Raw genomic sequence first — 23,604 nt, forward strand, 5'->3', positions numbered from 1 at the left:
CTGGCAGATTCAGAGACCTTAATGTGTTACATACTGTTTGTGCGTTGGTTTATAGGTCCTTGATAATTGCAGTTTCTCTAAAGGCAGGCCTCAAATGTCAGATGCTTTTAGCAGGGAAAATGCCAACAGTTTTGCTCCCTTCCTCAGCATTTTTTTAGCACAGTATAGAAACTTGTGAGGAGCCAAACGCAACTTGTTGACAGTGCAAGATATCTGGGATTGTAATCTTGAATGTTACAGTTTCCAGCTTCGAGAAGTGCTCAGACCATAAACACTAGAATAAGTGGCCACTGCAACATCACCCATTGGTCTGTTGCCTACCATTCTGATGGTGGATTACGGGGTTCACCAACTTGACTTTTTGCAACTACAGCACACGCAGTAGCAACAAGACTGTGGAGCTTGGTTTTGGCTCATCCATTCAGCAGGACATAACGGAGGCCTGGCTGGTTGCAATCTTTCTCGTACTACAGCTAAACACTATGAAAACATCTTAGGCAAGACATAAGCAATGCACTAACAGAGTCTTTATTCTTATTTTATCGATGCTGTCTTGTTTAACAGTTTCGTGAAATCTGTGTGTTGCTCTGGGTGGACTCACTGAGAATGTCAGTCTAATGTTAGCCCTAAAGCACAAAGTCTCATTTATTCTAAACATCATGCAGTATAGAAGACAACTTGAAACTAGGCATTGGAATATAAACTAGGGCTGCAGGATAAGGCAAAAAAAAAAAAAGTCAGATTGCAATTATTTTGACTGAAATTGTGATTGTGGCTTAGTGGGAACAATCATTTATGCATTATAATTTTCATTTTTACTGAAAAAAACAAACTATTAAAATTGGGATGATGTGATATTTGTGGGAAGGGTGGCACGGTGGTGCAGTGGTTAGCACTGAGTTTGAATGAGTTTGAATCCCCTAGCTAGCTGGGGGGTTGAGTAGTTTGTGGCTGAGCCAGGGCCTGTCTTTGTGGAGTTTGCGTGTTATCCTCGTGTCCGCGTGGGTTGTATCCAGGTACTGTAGACACGCAATAATGAGGCTGATTGGTGACTCTAAATTGTCCATAGGTATGAATGGTTGTCTGTTTCTATGCATCAGCCCTACGATGAACTGGCGACTTGTCCAGGGTGTACCCTACCTCTCGCCCAATGTCAGCTGGGATAGGTTCCAGCCCCCTGCGACCCTTCAAGCGATTACAAACAATAAATGAATGATATTTGTTGGGGTCTGTACTAATCGAACATGTTTTCTTTCACCAGGAGAACAAGATTCTTAGGCCAGGGCATATATGTGGCACTACAGTATTATAATGCTGTTTTTAAACACAGTTCAGAAAACTGCAATTTAGTTCTGGTTCTGTGATTTGGATATAGCACTTGGCTACATTGCTTTTTTGATAATTTTGTGATTAATTGTGCAGCCCTAACATGAACTCATTAGAAAACTGTTTCCCAAGGTGATGCACTTCCTGCATTTCAGACCCAGAAGCTGTTACCATTTATTCTACTCTCTATGGCTCAAACATGCTGCAGTTTTGACCAAAATGCTACAAAAGAGTATCTTTGAAAGGATATCTTATTTCTTTTTTGTCTTCTCTTTTCTCTTGTGCAGGTGAATGATTGCGAAACAGAGAGCGGCCTTTGCAGTGCGACCCTGTCCCATGCTGCTCCCTCCTCTCAGGGGATGGCCAAGGTCCAGGATGGACACACGAACGCATGTGACAGGTGCACAGTGCTCTGCATGACCTTGAAACAAGGATATTCCTCATTTTAAAATATGCACATCAATATTTTTTGTCACTTTTTTCATGAACTTGTGTGTTTGTGTGTACTCTGCAGCTTTGAAATGTTAGAGGAGAGCCAGGATGGTATGGACAGTGGTACCCTAAGTCCTGCCTCAGCTCGACAGGTCACCATCCAGCGCCACCCAACTCAAGGCTTCGGCTTCATTGCAGGCAGCCAGAGGCCTGTCATTGTACGCTCCGTCTCTGCTGGTTAGTGTGTATGTATGTGTGTGTGTGCATGTTAGAAAGAGAGCTAGACCATACGGGCAGAGTGATGGCACTTTCAGTAGATCCTATGATGACTAGGGTTGAGTAGGGTAGAATTGATTCCAAAATTATGATTTCAAAGAATATATGGACCCAGCTATCTGTTTGGGCTTACAAACATGCAATTGTCTTCATCATCAGGCTAGCATTATTTGTGAGTCTAGCATTATTCTCAGTTAAAGTACTCAGTTGTTGCCAAATTGCTTGACTAGCAGGTGAATAACAATGAACTGTGTGAGTCTTGTAAGAATCACTCCAGTTTAGCAAATGCTATACTACAACATGCTTTACACGGACAGGACACTTTCTGTGGTCACAGTAAAGTAGCCTAAGTAGAACTCAGAATATTCAAGAAACCAGAAAAGAAAACACTGTTGTTATGGTTATCTACCTAACATTAGCTTAACTCAGTGTTTCTGCTAACATTTCACACAGCTCTGCTGTGAAGAATGAAGGACACTCAAAGAGCTGTAATTGAGAATTGTTAAGAACGCTAATGATGACTCAAATCAAACTTTCCTTTCTACTGGATGTATATGACTGTGTATGGTGGCTATGTCCCATCTTATCTGCAGACGGCCCCTCTTTTGGCAAGCTTCTCCCTGGAGACCAGATCTTGGCCATTAACGAGGAGACGGTGAGCGACGCGCCCCGAGAGAGAGTCATAGACCTTGTAAGGTAACACCCTTTACTGTCCCAGGAGGGAGGGAGGGGGCGCAGGGAGGGTACGGGCCTGGGGGAACAGTTACATGGGCAAGTGGGAGGAAAGAGGACACGGGTAAAAAAAGGGTGGATCAAAAGGATGAAAATGTTTCTTATTGCTGCCGATGTGTTACATCAACGCATACCTGTGGATGAGTCAGTCCTTTTGCAGCTGAAGGACAGCGAGGAAATAAACCCAGAGAAGCTCTCCAAATACCATGCTGTCCGTGGCATTATCTAACCCACTCCACTCTCTGTTGTCTCTCCATAGACGCTGCAAAGACACTATAGTTCTCACTGTGCTGCAGCCCCATCAGGTAGTATAATGGGACACTCACTCTCTTTCATGTTCATCTCCCTCAGGATTTCTCTTACTCTTCAGCAGTCTTAACGCTTTTTCTGTCACTCTGGATCATACAGAAACACACATACAGGATTCTGTTCCAACATAGTCGGCATACATTAGTATTCAAGGCCATGCCTACACGTTACAGTAAATTTTTTTCCTGGTGACCCTGTTCAAAACAGCTCCATGTAGGCACACACACCTAAATGAGACTTTATTAAATAAATCTTGTGTATGCATCCATTCATATAGAGGAAATAGAGATATATTGCTTATTTTTAGAAGATGAAATACTGCTATGAAAATGTAAATAGATTTAAATCTGATTTATTTTACAATTTGGAACCGAGAATCCTATACTCATGAATTATGTAGCAGTCCTGCAGGGACTGGCCTATTGGTTGTCTCGTGGCAGCTAACATCATTTGTTGTGCTCATGCCAACTAGCACAACAATTTAAAAATATTTAAACATTTAGCAGGTGAGTTTCATGTTGAAAGCAGGTTTGCAGCTGTCGCATTGCAGCAGCATTAGCGGGCTCTCCAACACACGTCTCTTTAGCGCTGGCAGTCACAGGGGCTTTTCTCTCATTTAAGTCTCTTCTTTCAAGCTGATTCGAGAGTTCCTCTCTCATTCTCTCTTCTCATCCTCAGTCACCTAAGTCTGCCTTCATAAGTGCAGCCAAAAAGGCCCGCCTGCGAACCAACCCGCCTAAAGTGCGCTTTTCAGAGCAAGTGTCCATCAGCGACCCAGACTCAGTAAGTTCTTGTAGTCATGTCTCACTGTGTATGCAAACACATGCAAACATTTCATGTTGTTTGAACAGCAATCACAAAAATCTTCAAGTATCCTCTTTTCATCCTCTTATTTCAGTCTGAGCTTCTCCTGTGTGTGTGTGTGTGTGTGTGTGTATGTATGTGTGAGCCTTTGGTCCAGTAGTTTGGCCTTGAATAAATTACTTTCCAGAGTGATTTGAATTCTCACAGAAGCAACCTGAACCTCTTTTCACAGGCATACAAACATTCTGAAAAAGCAACTACAATATCACAGAGCAATGTTGAAATATTCGGGGTTGTTTGTGTCCAGTCCTAGCTGGTTGCACTTGGCACACATCACATTCCCAAGCTTTTTGCCTGACTATTCAACATCTACAGGCTACAAATAATACTTATGTGGCATAAGTTAAACTTCTACATGTTGTGCAATTATGACCTACTGTGTAGTGCATGAGTGAGGTAAGAGACTATACACAAATTAATTTCTAGGAGGTGAGGGGGGTCTGAAAAAAGGTATTGAAATTATAATTGTTGCTAAATGGATGGTTTTCTAACATTTTTATTTCCAATTTTATATTTGTGAAATGAAATTATATCTTAAAAAGAGTTACATCAGAAAGATGTTTTTCATGTGCCCCATAGAGGAATGTTAACCTCTTTATTTAACAATACTGAGTGGCTGTATTTTCACTATTGTGTTATGTTTGCCATAAATATATTACTTTCGGAGTCTAGGGAGAAAGCATTTTGCAGCCTGGACCTAAGTGGGGGGAGGGTCCACAGAAAGCATTTAGGACTTTTCAATTGGCACTTTGAGCCACACAGTGATTTCCAATTCCATTATCAGTTATAATGCACTAAGCTGTAGTGAGTTATGTTCAAATCACACCCAAGACGGACCATCTGCGGAGTGGGGCCAAAGTGAGCCCGACCTGCCTCCAAGCAGGGTGCAATGACGTCTTGCTGACTGCGGCCAACGTCGGATGACCCTCGTACTCCCCCTCAAACAACTGTGTGTTGTAAGACTGAATTCATGTCTGAACAAAAGATCAGAGAGAAAGACATTTTAAAAGTATCTGTGTGCTCAGCTTTCAGTACTTTTGTAGCCTGAATCTCTGAATCTGAATACCTGTGGTATGAAATTTAGTTTCTCTCTTGTGTTGCTGTTAATACTTTCAGGAATCTGCTTTATTTTACTTGTCTTTTGTCATCTTTCTTGTCGTGTTCCTGCCAATGAAACACTGAACACTTTCTGATTTTGCTTCCTCATAATAAAAGCTTTTAAATACCAAAATAACTGGAACCTGTATTGTGAAGACTTTATAGGAAATAAAACATGTTTATTCAGTATTTTACAGCTGCTCGACTCAAGATAAGCACGCTGTCAGTTAAAAGACACACCTTCAAGCAGGTAGCCCTGCTGAGATACAAACCGGGTCAAGCCAAGCCAGCACATGCGTATAGAAAAGAGGCTGTTAATTACACTGGACCTTGCTTTATATAAAATGAAACATACAATTCAGCATTCCTCCCCACTACAATAATTTTTGTACAGTACCTTATGCCTGGCAATCAATCAAGGATCCAAGGGGGTTAAAGGAGGTTAACACTGTAAATAAAGTGGGAGCATGAAGATGACGGACAATCAATAAAGAATCAGAAGTTGGAGTAAAGGGCATTTCATCATTCTATTTTCTATTTATCTGAACTTAATGGAAGAGGTAGAGAACAGGACTGCTCATCACATGGACCAGCAGGTCACTGATAACCTCTGGAGCGTTAGGCAGACAGCTCAAACTCAATTTTTATTACAGCTGATTTTACCATTCACTCCCGCGTAGCAGTGCCAGTCATCAACCCAGAGATTTCCTTATACTAGACCTAAATTAAGACTAGTTAAAGTGATAAACCAGCAAAGACCCTCAGCTCTACAACAGGCTTGAGCAATACTGCAGGATTAGAACTGTGACTCCAATTGATTAGAGCTCAGGGTACAGAACAAGGCACTGTCAATGCAGAGACAGGACGGGGTTGCTATGATTGGCAATAATCAGATGTTTCAGCCACCATCCCCATTGCAAGATGTTTCTAAATCTCTCTCTTCAATGATCAGGAGCCACAGGCTGCTATTGATCATTAGAAGCCTTATCACTTTTAGCCACCTAGCCTGGTGTTTACCACCTTGCATGTGACAAGCGGCCTCTAGCTCAGCCTCACTAACAAAAACAAAGGTAGTGGCTTGTAAAGGGAAGTGATAGATCTGTTTGTGGCATCCCTTCACTGGTTCACCCTAGCTTTAAAGCTGCAGTATGGAAATGGATCTGTTCACTCATAACTCACTTCCAATCTGCACAGAAGAACAGCTTGTTGAGCCTTCTGAATACTTAAGTTCTCCAAAAAACAGACTGCTGGGCATCTGCTGTGGACACAGCTCTCCATTTCAACTAAATGCATTTTCTGATATATATTGTTGCAATGAATCCATGTCCCTTTACTGTCATGAGTAATGCCTGCCCACTGTCTTGTACAAATCTCATCATTAGATTAAAAAAAGGAACAAATACAGGAAACAGATAAGGACTGATTTTGTTTTGGCTCAAAATTATGGAGGATTTTCCTCTGCATCCTTGTCACATGTCACAATAAAACTCCTACCTCTATCTTATTACATTACATATCATCTTTCCCTCCGATCACAACTCTGTTTCTTTAAAACTACATAATGAGAATGAGTCATTTTCTTAAAAAAAAAAAAAAGAAAAAGGAAAAACAAAGGCCCTAAGTAATATAGGAAAAAAGAGACAGTGCCAGGGAGGGGAGAGTGTCCGTCACATCACATTCTAGCAAGAATGAGCTGCACTGCATATCATAAATTTTCTTCTAACGAGTGCTTTGAGTAAAAGCAGCAACCTTGAATCAGGCCTCTCCTCTTACGCCTCCACTCATGAAACTCTGTGGTGAATACTTTCAATTCTACCATCCAATTTTTCTTTGCGTGGTATACATACTGAATGGATGAATTGAATAAGCCCTTCTTTGATCCTGATACAATGCATGGGGTGGGCATCCTAAGGCAGCGTTTTACTTCTTCTCTGACTGTCCAGAGTTCAGTTAAAGTATCTCTCCGTTGTTCACATAAGGCATCTTTGTTTCTAAACACTCATCTAAAAGGGACCTCCTCCTTCTTCACTGCTTTTTATTTGTGTCTCAATAACAAAGCACAGACCTACCATTACAGCCTATTGTGTTTGTGCTGTATAAATAATTCTTGATTACCTCTTTGGCACATTCTTACACATACCATCATTTTTTGTCACTAAATCAAAGCTGTTTTCTCCCTCCTTCTCTTTCAGACAATGCTCAAGGACGACTCGTTGCTACTCATACCAAATGTGTTGAAGGTGTTCTTGGAGAATGGACAGATTAAGTCCTTTACATTTGATAGCCGTACCACTGTTAGGGTATGTATTCCCCTACTGCCCTCCTTCTACAGATGTGCACATGGGTAAAGTAACTGAATTTCAACATTGTGACTTTTGTTTAAAAAAGCTATAACCCATTTTCATATTAACAATGGATCAGAGTCAGCATTTCTGATTTTTATCACCCTCACTATATCAAGTCTACACTCTTTTCCAGCCTTTCCAGTATCTGTTTTCAGTCAAAAAAAAAAAAAAATACTCTAAAGACTAACTGCACAGTAGCACAACACCAACTGGTGGACAGACAAAGTTAGCAACTAACTTGTGAACATAATGGAGCATTTAACACCTAAAGAGCCAAAAAGCTGATAAAGACCAAAACAGAGCAAAGGATAGCGAATATTGGATTTAATGTTCAGAAGACGGCCAGAAACACGACTCCAAATGAATGATAACATTTTGCCCGGTCTGCTAGATGTGTAATTAAGCAATGTTGGCGAATAAACAACTTACAAAGTGATCAGTGTGAAATCTGCAAAGTTGATCATACTTTAAAAAATCTAGGAAACTGATCACCTTTACAGTGGTTATTAAATATAACTTGTTTCAAGTTATGTTTACTTTTTATCTTCTTACATTTGAGTTGTATTTACTTAATTTTCTGAAGGTGATCAAAATAGCAAGTGTTATCAACTTGCTCTTAAGTGTGTGTCATGACTGTGTTTTCAGCTTGATGTGCTGCCACAAACTCGGCCAGCTTTCTCCTTTCCTGTTTCCTGTACTTAGATATGTTTTAGGCTTGTCTATGTTGAAAAGAAAACCAGAACAGCTATTATTGGGGGACCTGTAAAAGCCACATACATAATCATATCATGGGTTAGCTAATGTTAGCAAAACTCTAGCTTACAAGCTAGCTTATCTACATCAGTCTTTAGCTTGCCGGTTAGCTAGCATTTCACTAACATTTGCTAACCCCAGATATTTCTTTTACAGGTCCCCCAGCTACATCTCACCATCTCCAAAATTCGTTTTTCTTTTCAATATAGACAAGCCTAACACATAGCATAAAGGGAGGAAAGGATTAAGTTCACCAAGGTTCTAGTGGCTACCAAGCTTTCCCAACTATTACTGGAGCACAGACTAAAAAGGGACCAGTCAAATGGCCAAATAGATCAATTACAATACATTTAATATTAAGCGTAACACAAAACATGAGCAAACCATTGTTGATGATTTTTGGAGGCATTTCTATGATTTAATTTCGAATTTCTATGAAAATTTAATTGTATTATATAATGATTATTTTGCAACTTAATGTGGAGCGATTATCAATACAACCGAGGCGCACTTTCTCATATATGTTTATATCTAATGGGTAATTGCTTCGAAAAAAATCAAATAGTAAAAGAAGGTTTAATTTCCTTTCTTCACCATATCAGTTTTTGGAGTTTAAAATCCCAGTAAAACGATTAAGGCCATAAAGCAACAAATGAATTCAGTCAGACAGAGGTCATTTCTGTCTCTATGTCAGCCTCGAAGACGGGTCTGACATCTCAGAGCAGACTCATTAAACAGACTCTATTAGATTTCACAAATCTCTCCCCTGCTCATTGAGGGAGAGTGAGGGAGAAGAGCAGAAACACAGCAGCACTTTAAAGTAGAGCTGGAGGAAGCTCTCCCCCGTCAGCCTAATTAAATGGAATTTCAGCATAATAAGAAGGCTCAGATCAATAAAACAATACCACGGATTAAATCAATGGCACAATAGGATGCCCAGTTCTATGCCCATTAGAGTGTCTGTCAACTAAAGAAGCTTTCCTGCAGTATTTCAGCCTACAATCTATAGACTTCTGTGGGTCCTTCTCTTGATTGTTTGGCTTCCCCAAGCGTCATTTAATGTAAACCGCACAGGTCAATACTGTTAAAACTGCTTATCCCTGTTTCTCAGAGACAGCTGTTGCTTAGGTTACATCAATGAGTGTCAATTGAATTGTTTATGGAGGGCAAACCATTAGTGTATGTAACTTACAGCTCTTAATGAGCCTTCATTCTAAGGCTTACAAACTACACTGTCACTACTACAATGGAATTGTTTTTGATGTCCGTGCCTCTAATATATTTAGAGGGCAAAGGTATAATGAAACCTTATCCTCAGGCATAGCCCACGGTAAGATATGATAAACTATGAATTTCCCCTTTGACAGTGTTCTCTGTACATTTTAGAGACAGGATATGAGAAAAGCTCTGTATCATTTCTAGATACTGATCTGCACAAGAGCAAAAGTTTGCCCTGTGCACCGTGACAACGACACGCAGATGTTATTTTCTTAAATAGGATGCACTCACTGTGCAGAATAAAGAATATCCATGGAAGCTCTCCCTGGCACAAAGTGACAAATATCACATCAAAGTAAAGCGCCTAAGCAGATCTCAAAGATATCAATTTGACAAACTACCCTACACAAACACAGAGTGAATTCAGGGGGAAAATAGCCTCCATACATCAAATATATACTTTTTGTTGCGATAGAACATATTCTTACTGTGGGAATGTATTTCAGTCCCTAATCTGTTTCCATCTCTCCTCTTCCAGGATGTGATCTCCTCCCTGCAGGACCGCCTCTCCCTTCGCTACATTGAGCACTTTGCGTTGGTGCTGGAGGCAGGTGGTCTGGACCAGAATCAGAGGTTACATCTGTTGCAGGAAAACCAGCCTCTGACACATGTAAGAAACCAAAAACAGCTTAATGAGCTTAAAATATGTGTAAAACGCTGTTTGGAGTTATGGATATGTTTGCAGTATGAAAGCAATAACAGTATCTCCAAGCTATTATCAATATAAGTGCTAAAATGAGAACTGGAAAAAAAATGTGGTTTGCATTGAAACTCACAGCCTTGTCTTTGGTTTGGGTTCAGTGTGGTTTGGTCAAATGTTCAGGGTTTGGGGTGGGGGTGGGGTGTTGCTGGGTCAGCTTTTTGGGTGATTTTTGCCCTTTTATTTTTGCTAATTCAATGGGCTGCAGAGTGAAAGCCACTGCTCACTCTCATTTTGCAGCGAAGTATGCACCCCACTGTGCTGAAGGGCATGTGAGAGGGAAAAAAGCCTGTAGAGCCGAAATATTTTCACACAGTGAATTAAGGATTCATTTTGATCAAACAGTATAAAGACAAGTTACTAAGACAATTACAAGTGCGTCTTAGTTTGGTAAAGGAAGACAACTTGGATTCAGAAGGTATACAGGTAGGAATATTTCCTTTTCTTTACACTTTGTGAGTTTATTTTGTTTATTTATTGGACGTAGCAAACACAGTGGCAAACTCGCCTCCCAGCTGGGAGTCAGGACGGGAGGAGGTACGTGGATATGTCAGCAATTGCCAGTTAGTGGGCTGACAGTGGCTGATTGGAAAATTTTAACATGTTGCCCAATTCTAGTGTGGATTCTGTTGCCCATTTACTGATTAGATTAAGTGTCATGTTGTCAAGAACACTGGAGGACAAGCTGTGACCTGTAATACTATGAGCATCCAAGCAATACAACTACCTAAAAGTTGAAATTAAAATCATTTCGACTCCAATGATTCTGATCACTGAACCCTTTTTGGATGTCAGATCACAGTTCTAGTGGTTTCATTCCTTTCAGTGCTGTCTTATTTGATATTTATGTTGGACTGTTGGTTTGTAGCTCCACATTTCTATCAATTTCTTCACTTGGACAAAACTAAATCTCTACACACTCATCACAGCATACACAGGACTGCAAGTGCATACAGACTGCACTAGCAGACTGCTCTGTTCATCTATAGAAAATGATACTGTGATATGTGTGACTTATCCCAAAGATTTAGTTGGTGGTCTAGTTGATACTATTCTGTTCCCTCAGGTGGTGCACAGAACCTATTTCCAAGGGATGAAGTGTCTGTTCCGCATCTGCTTCTTCCCCAAGGACCCTGCAGATCTGCTGAGAAGGGACCCCGCCGCATTTGAGTACCTCTATATACAGGTAAAGGGTGAGATTAAAGGGGGATTTAAAAAGATGTCATTCAATCTCATGACATGTCATTCAATCTCATGATACTGTTGGAGAGCTGTAACCTCGAGGAGCAAGGATGCAGAGGGTGGGGCCAGTGATTAGAAGTTCTTATAGGTAGCTAGTTTTATTTACTATTTCCATCAGATTATGTTTATCTTTTACCTTTAACTTTTCAGATTGATTGACACAATGGCACTGTTGCTAACTCTCAAAAAATGCTTTCCACATCAACTGCAGATATCTGATAGCCTTATTATTGTCGAAGCTGTCTAGCTGTGCACAAAAAAATTCATCTTGTTCTAACAGAGTCGCAATGACGTCATCAAGGAGCGCTTTGGTATGGACTGGAAGTCTGATGTCACGTTACGATTGGCTGCTCTCCATATCTACATCACTGTGTCCTCTGCACGGCCCAATCAGAAGATCTCTCTGAAGCATGTCGAGTAAGTTAGCAGACTAAATTAGCTTTCAAATGAACTTATGAGAAATTACAGACAAAAATTGATGTATTGCATTTTTTACCTCATTAACCAATCTGTGTAGCATACCAGTGAGTCCCATGGCGAAGTTTGTTCATTCAATAATATCTAAATGATTAATAATTAATCCCAATAGTATTAAAAACTCAAATTACTCAAGGATCATTTTCCCTAGGTCGTTATGAGCAAAGAAATCCATTGCTTTGTGAAATTACATCTCTCCCTCAATTTGCTCATATATTCTTCAAAACCTCAACCTAGCAAGTAATTAGCTTCTGCCATCACAACCACAGAAGCATAACAGACCTGCTGTGCACATAATAGACTTGAGATGGCCATGTCAAGCCAGGAGTTGTGGTGGATGTAAGCTAGGCTCACCTTGTCTTCCCATGGGATGAAAAAAAACTCCACTGCCTTCTCAGTTGGGTCATTTTTCCTGGACTCTGATTAACTACTACCCTGTTGTTTTTTTTCTTGTGTATTTACTTCTCTGCCATCTTTCCCTTTGCTCTCGATCACAGAAAAGAGTGGGGACTTGAGCCTTTCCTTCCCCTCACTTTGCTGCCAACAGTCAAGGAGAAGAATGTGTGTAAGAGCCTGTCTCAGCTGCTGAAGACCTACCAGCATCCACCACCATCAGGCAACAAGGTTTCTTTCTCCATATAAAACAATTTGACACTAACTGTTAATTATAACCACTTCAGTGATTGAAATATCTAGACTATTCTTTATGGAAGATTAGAACACATTTATAAGAACTGCAAATACACAGAGACCTCTTGCCAAAGTACCATACTCTTGATTAATATTAACATTTAAAACTCAACACCTTGCTGCTTCTTTTGAGGAGATTTTAATTTATTGTATTCTATGGTTATGTCTGCCTCATAACTGGTCCTTTATCTTAGGACAAGCCCTTCATCTCTATAGATGTAACTGTTGCATAAGACTTTGTGATCAACATCTGTGGCTCAACAGTGCCCCCAAGAGGACATAAGAGGTGCTAGAGGAGGATTCCTCTTTCAAACATGAACATTCCTTGTTTATTATTCTGTTGACAGGTCCCTCCTCTCCAAGGAAAGCTGCAGTACATGCGTGTACTCAATGACCTCCCACCTTTTGGTGGAATACTGTTCCACACTGTTGGACTGGTAATAACTTTTTGTATCTTTGGATATGGGAATGAACAGGACATATATATGTGTATATATATTTATATATGTGTGTGTGTATCTTTTACATATGTCTTGCTCTACTTATTTTCTTTATGTGACTTCAAAGCTGTGCATATAGTTGAACAGGGAGCATGCCTTTCAAAGGTATAATATGATATTCAAACATAATAAATACATGCAAATAGACCCCCTGTGTTCTTCTTCTACAGGATGAGAAACAATCAGCTACAACACTACTGGTGGGTCCTCGGCATGGCATTAGTCATGTGATTGACTTGAAAAACAACCTCACAACAGTTCTTGCTGAGTTCAGTAGGGTTGCCAAGATCCAGCTCTACCGAGAGAGCCAAGGAGTGGCTCGTGTGGAGATGACGATCCATGAGGCCAAGGTATTACAACACAGTCTCGAAAGATGCACACTACAATTACATCGACACTGTGGATACACAACATTTGCAACAGGAAACATATGCATTTTGCATGCCATCTCTTTAGAGATGCAGTTTCCATTTTAACTTTACAAATAATAGAATTATTAAGAACAAAACTGTTCAGCAGTTTTATTTCAACAGGTTATTACAAAATGAGCAGGCAATGCACATTGCCTGTCCTCTAAATAGTCTCCTAATTCCCCTCCCTCCCACCCTCTGCAGCCCCTGGTCCTGCTCATGGAATGGCCGGATGCCAGTAACTTTGCATGTCTCATCTCTGGCTACTACAAGCTGTTTGTAGACCCTAAACGCACCATCTACTTCCGGACCCCTGGTCAGTCTCAGCTGACCAAGGCAGGTATGTTAGAAATCTTCTTGACTTCTAGGGGTTAATTTTAAACACATGCTCTAATTAGACAATACACATCAAATGTGATTGATATAATAATGTAATATATTGTTCACTTAAAGGCTTAAGATTAAACATTCATATCACATGTTCAGAGTTGTATATGAGAAAGCGTCTTTCTTTCAGCATCATATAACACACTGCATGTCAGGCAATATTTGGCAATCTTCATTATATGTTCAGTCTACATGATTTGCTTCTTCATTGGCTGATACCATTGCCTGTAGTAACCAGGGTACCCTGGAACTACAATCCCATGGCGCCCTCTGCTGTCTCTCCTCTCATCTCAATCTTGACTCATTGGAATGGGATACTCCACATTTCTAAGTACAACATCATGGAAGTTTACAGTGAATTGTCCTTTTTGCTGTAATCATCACCATTTAACTGTTTAAACATGAACAGATCCTGTGCCATCTGCTGTCTTAAACTGTAGTCCACATATAAGAAGGATCATCATACCATCACATTCCACCAGAATCTAACCCTCCAACCTCAAACAAACTTCAACTTTCAACATCCATCTCTGAAATAACAAATAATCCCCATGTGACCACCAGCTGTCGCCTCTGCTTTTCCATCAGGATTTTCTCCATCCCCACTAGTTCTTAACACCTCAAACTCTCCACTGCTCTGACAATTCTATCCTTAGATTACAGAAGCTCCCACCATGCCCACCCACGTGCAACCGGCTTGTCAAGTGGAGGCCGGCGAGGGGATGAGAGGGAAAGCTCACACAGGGAGTCAGGGTCTGCAAGGGCCCTAGTTCCAGCAGAGCCTCAGCATCTAGGCCTGTGTCATGTCCACCTTCGAGAACAACAACAATTTCAAGAGCTCCAAACACGCACTGACGCTGAACTTGACATCAATGAGAACTTTATTTCCCAGGAGCCCTCTGGGCGGCCCCGCACCAAGTCAGACCCCACCCAGCACAGTACAGAGGAAATAGCTGAGGTTTTAGAGACCCCAGCAGCAGAGAATGCAGGATTCAGAATCCGAGCCCAAACAATGGGTCAATCCCAAAAATCCTCTCGATATTTCTGCGACTCCTGCAAAGCCAGACACAGGGCAGAGGGTCTTACAGCAGTGAACGGTAGCGGGAGCTCGGGGAAACACTGCTCCGGTGCTTGTGCCTCCCGAGATGGAGGCGCTGTTGACCTCATGGCCCTACCACCCCCAGGAAATGAGGAGGAAGATGAGGTAGATGGTGGAGGAGAGAAGCTGCAACCACCACCACATGCTATTGCTGCCCCACCACCTGGCTTCAGGGACAACAGTTCAGATGAGGATGATACAAAGAGAGGGAGGAAGGCTCGAACCAGTGCCAGCCCAGGGGTTGCCTCTGGGAAGCTAGCCCAAGCCAAGGAGGATGTGCCTGTGACACTGATTGATAATGTTTCCACAAGAACAGTCCGAGATCATGCCCAGGAGCTTGATGATGCTCTGGTGTCCACATTACAGGCATTAGAGGCTTTGGCAGCCTCTGAGGACTACCCCCATCACCCTCAACAGCCAACACAGACTGCAGGTCATCAGCCTCAGTCATCCCACAGCGCACAACCCATACACAAAATTAACAATAATACTCATTCAACTAAATGTTACTTTTTATCAATCAATATTACACAGTGCATTTGCAGTACACTGTCTTTTAGTTACTGAAGCCTTACTAAATTTCCTTGTAAAATGCAAGATAATTCTATAATTTCTTGATTTTATTGTAGCCACGCATGTATAATGACTGCAAAATGACATATAATTAAGGTAGAAGGCTCAATACTAAAGAAATCCACAAAATACTGATCAAATTGAACGATTAACCCAAACAAGAATAATATTAACATAAAGCTGAAAATATTATGGACTATGGTTGTACATAAATGAACAAGCAATAACAAAGAATAACTAATTATTACAAACTGTTTTGTGTCTTAAAAAGATTAAAAACTTCAAAAAATAAACATTTTTAATGAAACATTCTTTTAGATTTCATGAACATAAATTTACTAGTCTTTACACACATCTCAAGCACTTGCAATGCATCTGTATGCAAAACGTGCAGTATTTTTCAATTTGGGTGAGGCAATGCCACTTGTACATAGTTTGTAGTCTGTAAAGGGTTCCCGTAGCACTGGTTTTGGGAGCAAATTAAAACTATTCCCAAATTATTTTGCTGTTTTGTGATCAAGATGAATCCACTCAACAGTAAATGTCTGGTTTGATAACTACAGTAAAATACAAATTTAACAAAAAAATATTTCTATTGTATTAATATTTGTTGTGTCTTGATTATCCTAACAGAGTTTTGTGTTCTCCTCCTCAGGGCTGATTGTCTTAGCTGCCATTACACCTGAGTCATCACTGGACTCAGGCCATGAGACCAACTCCTCTGAATTGACAGATGTTTCTGAGATGGTTTCGGCTATGAAGCAGAACCAGAACCAGGCCTACCTGCTGGCTCACCATATCAACAAGGAGCGTATCCTTTGCCGCCGTGACTTTCCCTTGGCTATCCCTGGTTGCACAGCAAAGACCATTGGGACTGGGGCCTTCTCTGTGGGTCAGATCCGTGCTGGCTGTCCACCCAAGCAAGTAATCCTCAGTAAGACTGTTCCCTTTAAAGTCAGTCCCAGTCAAGACTCAGCAGTGCTCAGCGTTGTGACAGAGCAGGGGGGCAATCAAGACACTTCTCAGACTGAACAGAAAGCAGAAATTAAAGCAAACTCTGAGTCCACCAAAGCAAACACCCCTGACCCCCCCTCTAAGTCACCTGAAGAACTTAAAGTGTCTGAAGTTTCACTGACAGGTCATGTGAGTAAAGATCAGAAGTTATCAAATTCTTCTGGGGAGACACTGAGCCAAAATCTTTCTGACGGTATAAAGGGGAAGACAACAGCACCTCTAAATGCAGACTCTAGCAACAAAGCCTTACCAATCCTCCTGCCTGTGGACAGAACTGCCTCCGCCAAGATTTCTCCCACTAATATGTGCCAAGATGCCAAGACTGCCTCTAGCGAGACCATGAAGCCTTCAAGCTCTACAGAACTTCTGCCAGTTGATGACCTATTCTGCACATGCCCAGTGCAACAGGAGCCTGGGCCTCAACTAAGACTAAAAGACCCACAGGTTCAGAAGGTAGTAGTGTTTCAATCCTCTTCTCCAACAGATGATGAGCGTCTTCGGGCCAAAGGCCTCCAGCTGGCTAACAGCAAAGAAAATGCAGTGAGAGTAGGAGCAGATCCTGGTTTGGCAAAACCAAGCCCTCAAATACAAACCAAGTACTCCCCTCATTTGCCTGTAAAAGCAGAGAGAAAAGAAGCAGCTGAAAACAAAGCTGAGGGTGCCCAGGGAAAATCCCACCTTGATTCACAGAAATGTACCATAAAATCCTTACCTATCTTAGATGATCCAACAACACCCAGCCTTTCTGTAGATAAGGTCTCCACTCTCCCAGCCAGAGACTCAAAGAAGCAAGGCAGTGGTAAGGGGAAGTCTCAGCGTAGCGCCCCTTTCTTGAGCTTTAGAAACCTTCTTTCAGCCACGTTCCCAGCAAGAATGCGAAGAGAAACAGACGAGCGAAGGGCTCAGTTGCAGAAAGTCCGTCAGTATGAGCTAGAGTTCTTAGAGGAGCTGCTGAAACCCAAGTCATCCCAGGGAGAATTTCTGCCCCAGGGATCCTCACCTGTGCCCTCAGGCACTCCTTGTGCCTGCCAGCTCCGCACCAGCCCCGTCCTAAAGGCACCAGGTATCTCCAGGGAGCAGCGACGCAGCTGCGACTGTAAGCGAATGTGTAGGGGAATGCGACTACCTGACACACCAGTTGGCTCCGCAACAGAGACACAACACAGAGGTAGAGAGAGAACTATCTCGAAGACGCCTCCAGCAGTATCTAAAGTCCCTCATGGCCAAGGTGCTACAAGGAGACCTCAAACCTTAGAGATCAAGACCACACGAATACGCTCTACCAGCCTTGAGTCAAGAGAGCCAAGGGGAGAGCATGGTTCCTGCTTGCCCACCTGTACTTCTCAAACAGATTGCATGGGAGCTCCACAGTATAAGAAGCTCCAGAGGCGTTACAGCATTGGAGAGCTGGATAACAGCACTAGCACACCTGTGTATGCTGAGGTAAAGCCAAAAGCCAAGAGTCTAGAGAAGGAAATGGAGCGAGTGAGGGCCACAGGGCTGAGGCTCCCCACCCCAATTGAGCCAGTCCACACTCAGTCTCACCAGGCAGAAGGAAAGGGTAAAAAGGGTGTGTTTTTCATTCAGGGAGAAGAGCTACTGCGTGAAAGTAAAGATGGGGCTGGTGAGGTGCTGCTGACCCTGCCCAGTGAGGACAGTGATGACAAAGATAAATGCTGCTCATTCTGTTTCTGCTACAGAAAGTGTGAGGCAGCAGATGAAAGCAGTGAGAAGGATGAGCTCTCATACTCTATACCCCTTCAGGTCCTTCCAGGCATGGAGCTTGACTCACGTACCTTTCCTGTAGTAAGCAAGACACTCCAGGTTCTTAATGCAGAGGACTGCAGTGGGGAGGAAGAGGAGGAGGAAGAGGAGGAGCCACAAACACAGGAAATTGACCTGAGAGCCTGTAGTACACTGGAGGGAAGCCTGGCACGAGTACAGGCTCTACAGGGAAAAAGTTTCAGCTTGCCTGATGGTTTCCTAAATGCCCAGTTGGATGCTAATGAGTTGCTAGCTATCCTGCGTCAGTGTGCTAACAGCCCACAAGCTGAGGGTGAGGCTCGTCTTCAGCCCTCACAGATTGCAGAGTACAAACAGGAGCTGGCGGTGCGCTTCAAAGAATTCAGAGCATCTTGTCGACGAGTGGCAAGCGTTGAAAAAAGCCCAACACGTATGCTTGCTGTTGTCACAGCCAGCTTTCAAGTGTTGTGTGAACTAACTCAGACATTCATCAAATTGGTCAGAGGGGTTCGTTCAGAAACCCAAAGGTTGCAGCTGTTGAGGAAAGTTGAGGAAGTAGCTATCAACTACACTTTGCTTCTGCGTGCAGCAGAGGAATCAATGGGACACTCAAGCAGCTTGCCAACAAAGACTGTGAGCCCACAAGTTTCCTCCAACACCAATAACATGAGCTCACTCACTCGACCCATCAAAACTCTGCCTGCCCAGTAAGAACAAATCTGGCAGGAATGTAATCAAAACCGTCCAGAATGTGGGTGGCTACTCTATCCAAACTCATTATTTGTTTATTGTTTACATTTTTTACAAGTCATGCAATGAACCATCTTCGGTAAAAATGGCAATGCAGCTGTTCCATCCCATGTTTACAGGCCCTGAGGTAGCCTTGTGGATCTTGTTTCGAAATATAAAGATACACCAAACTAATGCACAATGGAATAAGAACCCTATAACAGACTGGGTGATACAGGGCTAATCACCTCATATCAACATTCACAATATACATAAGTCATTATAGTATAATATTTTATATGTAATGTATATTTGAGTTGTGTCTACTTAGCAAATAATATAAAGTTTTGTGAAGAAAAAAGTGAAGAGTATATTTGAAATGTATTGAGTTAAGAGAAATATAAAGATTATAATAAATCATCAGAAATAAATGTATGCTCTGGGCAAAATATTTCAGAGATCTCGTCAAGTAGCGACTTCTGTTAATTGCATAGTCCAAAGCGTTGGTTGGTTAGATGGTGATGTGTGTGTTTGTTGAATTTTCTAACTGTTGTAATGCAAAATGGAGATCTCTGTTGGCTATGTTGACTATGTTTGACATACAAGAGTGTAAGTGACAGTGTTGGAAAATGAACACAACTAAAAGACAAGTATGACATTTTAAAGTATACTGACTGACAGAGGCCCATTCTCTCACTATAACAGTGCAGGTATGAAACACACCTGCTCAGGGCAGACAATGTAGCAGAGACCCAAGTCATCGTCTTATCCACTACACAGTAATGAGTGTTGTTACCTCACTCGACTGTAGAGAAGGGATACCCACACTGTACTTAATAACGCACAGAGTGTATTTTACACCATCACTGATCCATGGCTCACTTGTATCTCACTTGTCGTGAATCATAGTTTTAAATATAGCCATCCACTTGCAAGTGAGTAAGCTTATCACTAGAGTTTTGCACAACCTCTGAAATTAGCTCTGAAGATGAAATGTATCTTTTAATGTTTGATCAAGTGTTTTTTATTCACTCTGCTGCTGAAAAACTCACTCAAGTCCACACCACCAATTTTACATAATTCATCTCCTCAAAGCTAAAGCTTACCCGTTTCAAAGGATCCTTTGTTTTTATTCAGGTTTTCAGATACAGTATAAACAAATTTGCTTTCTATGTGCTGTTATACATTGTGCAATCTAGCAAATATATAAGAAACACACAAAGTAGTTTTCTATGTATTTTAATAAAACTAACACATCTGTTTCCTGTCTGAAATCTTCTTTGTGTCTCATCCTCTTGTTATTCTTGGAAATTAATCACAGAGGCTTTATAGTTGTGCTGGCCTAACATGTATACTGAACATACTGATAAAAGAAAGTGCTGTGAAACCAAATTAATAGTGACAACTGGGCTGCCACAATACCTAGGGGCGTCACAATTTTCCAAATACACATTTCAATATAAGTTTTGATTTTAAGATAACGATTTGATTATTTTTATTTTTTTTATTTTTTTTTCATTGCTAGACTATTTATTCTTGATTGTAAAGATCAACTGATCTTTGGTTTTATACCGTGACAAGTGTAATTTACATTTTCAAATTATTCTTTAAAAAGAAAAGTATCAGCCAATGAAGAATATGTTATCAGGTGTGATATAATGACTGGTAAACTATGCTGTCTTGTCTTTGAAGTGTTGCTTTTTCTTTGGACACCCATAAGACTTTTCAAGTAGGCAGAGGTGGAGAGAAAAAGTATTGGGTGAATTGGTGATTTTGACTTTGATTTCTATTATTGAAACTGAAAGCTAATTTCAACAGAGTTTCGATTTGATGTTGAAACTGTGACACCCCTACTGTTGTCCCCTAGTCAACAAATGTGATATGGCTTTTTCTTGCACAAAATGTATTGGTTAGTTCTTTGGTGGTTATAAACTAATTTAAGGATACGGAATGCAAATAAATTTGCACTTAATCAGTATTTGACAAACATAAATCAATTAAATGCAACTTATTGTGAAACATTTTGCTGCTAATTTGAATAAGTTACCACTTTTTATTCATTTCAGGTTTGATTATAAGTTATTAATATGTCTTCGTGGGACAGATTATAACTTAGCAATACAGCCTATTTATAACATTTCTCATTTTACACTGACAGTTTGACCTTTAGTATAAAAGGGAAAGCAGAATATCAGCTTTGTTGCACTTATTTCCTTGGTTTCAGGACACATTTGTGGTGTTGATAAGCACTCTCTTTTAACGGTCTGTTCTTCGCTGTTGATGTGGCATTTTCCATAATCATATGCAGTGTTTTCTCTTTCACTGTACTGCATGTTTTCCCTAACGTACTAGACTTTCAGGTGCAGATACTATGACCATTGAAGGTGATGATACTGTTTGTACAGATACTTTTCCAGTTCTAAAGTGGAAATCCAGGCAAAAATGAAAGGCCATGGTGGCAATATGTTAATGTTTTGCAAACGATATTCAGTATGGAAATGTATTATTCTACACTGTAAATGTAAATAAGATAGATAAAAAATTTGAGAGAATAAGAAACACTTTTAAAACATTACTTGTAACATTAAGATTTATCCAAACTCTTCACTATTTTGTAAAAATGAAAAGATAAAACATGTCTGTAAGGTAATTATTTATAGTAGTAATGTAACATAGAGACTAATAGCAAAACATATATTTTAATGAGTATATAATGAGTATAAAGCATGGGACATGTTTATTTTTATAAACAAATATCAGACAATGTTTTTGCATCAGCACTTGGACATTTTAACATTATGATAAAACATTTTCTGTGGTTGTCATTGTTCAGTTGCTTTGCTAAACTGTGTGGATTTGTCTGTGTTTCATTCACACGATGAGCCCACCATGGCTTAATCCATTGTTTCTTTATGTGCACCTATTCATTCCTGTCTTTATTTACTGTCAATGATCTTGTCGTCACTGTGGTCTTCTGTCTGTGTACAAAGTTATCTCATGTTTTAAGAGCAATAAAGTATATTATATAAACTCTTTCAGAGAAGTTGGAGATGACATTGCATGCAGTAAACTTGCGGTAGTGACAGGGTGTCCATTATGCATTTAAAGAAATGACGTCATGTGAAAGATAAATTATCTAGAAATGTCTCTGCTGCTACCGACAGCAGATTCTTACTGCTGTGGTTGCTTCATTGACTGTTGACTCAACAGTGCAAGCCTCACTGACTTGACACAACACCAACCACTGACAGTAAAATGGCTTTGTGTTGTTGACACTTAAGACTACCTATGGTGGGGTTTTTGTGTCATTCGTATTATAGCTAAGCATTTGAAGAGCCAGTCAAAGCTGAGGTAACTGCTAGTCAGGGTCGCAATAAGGTTATATTCATTTGCACAACAAGAAAGATAATTCAGTAAAAATACCACTGTCTGTGGTTGTTGGACATCTATAACACTCAAGCCTAGACATACAGGAATATGTCACTGTTTAGGATGAAATGGTACAAAAATTTGTCATGATTTAAGTGATCAAAATGATCATGGTTATCATTATTATCACAGCATTGTTAAACTGTACTGAAAATGATCACCAAATACTGATACACACATTGAAACCCCTAAATGACTTCAAATGGCATCGTGTCCTTTGCAAAACTGCTGAGACTGCACCTGGGAGACTGTTGCTAACTCTGGATGATGCTGCACAGTATTCAGTTTTTCAGAGCGTAATCATCAAACACAGTTATCACCATAATTAAAATTTGAAACCATAATATTAATGGCCAGGAATATTATTGTGGTTCATCATGAGACTAATTATCATTTCATCCCTAGCTACTATCATAGTTAATTGGCTGTTAACATTCTGACATACCACAGTAAAAAAAAACACAGATGTACGTAATAAATTTAATGATTTCTGAATTACATTTAGCTGCTTCAGTTATTGTGCATGCTGGCTCACTGTCACATCTCATGGTTTACTGGGACACTTGAATAGGATAGAGCCATAGTTAATGTTACTGACAGCTGTGTTTTCCCTACTATGACAGGTCAAAACGTCTGCTGTGAAAAGGGCTTACTTACCTCTTTTACAGACTGCCTTTTGGTGAGACACATTTGTTAAAGTTCCTGTGTTTGCCTTGTTGTCTCTGGAGTCTTGAGAGAAGTTGCCAAACACCTGCCAGGCATCTCTGCCAAAATGATAGTTAGCTTTAGCTTAGCTTTAATAACAAAACAAGAGCAAGGTGCAGTTTTGTTACTTCTTAGCCTAAGAAAGGACAGGCTGAATATCATTTTGCATATATCATATCCAAAAACATTTTTTATGTAACTAATATGGACTGTGCACTGCAGTGCTTGCCACATGCCGGCGAATATCCGGAAGACACTAAATCAATATTGCGGTTTAGAGGAGGCATGTTAACGGTTGGACCGTTAAATGAACGTTACCTATATGCCAATATTGTTTATTAAGCAATTTAGAAAATATCTCATTTATTTGAGGCAATAAAATGTAAAACTCCAGGACAAAAGGTAGCTGAAACTCGGTTTACCCGTACAAATATATAATAACTCACTTTACGCTCGTTTGCGCTTTTAATTTCCGTTAATATATCTCACAGTC

The 23,604-nt window shown here is 40.6% G+C and overlaps 1 protein-coding gene and 1 long non-coding RNA gene across 5 annotated transcripts in view; one reads left to right on the plus strand and one right to left on the minus strand.

The window, feature by feature from the left end:
• Positions 1 to 20,239, plus strand: part of frmpd3 (FERM and PDZ domain containing 3) — a 114,448-nt gene extending 94,209 nt beyond the window's left edge. For 2 of the 4 annotated variants that reach the window (XM_084719384.1, XM_084719382.1), the window contains exons 3-17: positions 1,614 to 1,726; positions 1,841 to 1,995; positions 2,628 to 2,730; positions 3,026 to 3,071; positions 3,754 to 3,858; positions 7,230 to 7,337; positions 9,892 to 10,023; positions 11,180 to 11,299; positions 11,636 to 11,772; positions 12,330 to 12,456; positions 12,870 to 12,959; positions 13,193 to 13,372; positions 13,637 to 13,772; positions 14,476 to 15,351; positions 16,147 to 20,239. In XM_084719384.1, the coding sequence (XP_084575510.1) occupies positions 1,686 to 1,726; positions 1,841 to 1,995; positions 2,628 to 2,730; positions 3,026 to 3,071; positions 3,754 to 3,858; positions 7,230 to 7,337; positions 9,892 to 10,023; positions 11,180 to 11,299; positions 11,636 to 11,772; positions 12,330 to 12,456; positions 12,870 to 12,959; positions 13,193 to 13,372; positions 13,637 to 13,772; positions 14,476 to 15,351; positions 16,147 to 18,959 (5,169 nt within the window). In that variant the 5' untranslated portion in view covers positions 1,614 to 1,685 and the 3' untranslated portion in view covers positions 18,960 to 20,239. Of the gene's footprint in view, positions 1 to 1,530; positions 1,727 to 1,840; positions 1,996 to 2,627; positions 2,731 to 3,025; positions 3,072 to 3,753; positions 3,859 to 7,229; positions 7,338 to 9,891; positions 10,024 to 11,179; positions 11,300 to 11,635; positions 11,773 to 12,329; positions 12,457 to 12,869; positions 12,960 to 13,192; positions 13,373 to 13,636; positions 13,773 to 14,475; positions 15,352 to 16,146 lie in introns of those variants that run through there. The other 2 variants (XM_084719385.1, XM_084719386.1) reach the window with 2 other exon arrangements.
• On the minus strand, positions 1,608 to 23,177 carry LOC146327011 (uncharacterized). The gene is made up of 3 exons (XR_014770621.1): positions 23,064 to 23,177; positions 9,842 to 10,014; positions 1,608 to 1,747 (listed from the first exon to the last, which is right to left on the minus strand). It is a non-coding gene; the product is annotated as an uncharacterized LOC146327011 (long non-coding RNA).
• Between the last annotated feature and the right edge of the window lie 427 nt (positions 23,178 to 23,604).

The sequence above is a fragment of the Lutjanus erythropterus genome, chromosome 5 (assembly GCF_056507025.1).
Source record: "Lutjanus erythropterus isolate fLutEry1 chromosome 5, fLutEry1.hap2, whole genome shotgun sequence".
Lineage (NCBI taxonomy): Eukaryota > Metazoa > Chordata > Actinopteri > Lutjaniformes > Lutjanidae > Lutjanus > Lutjanus erythropterus.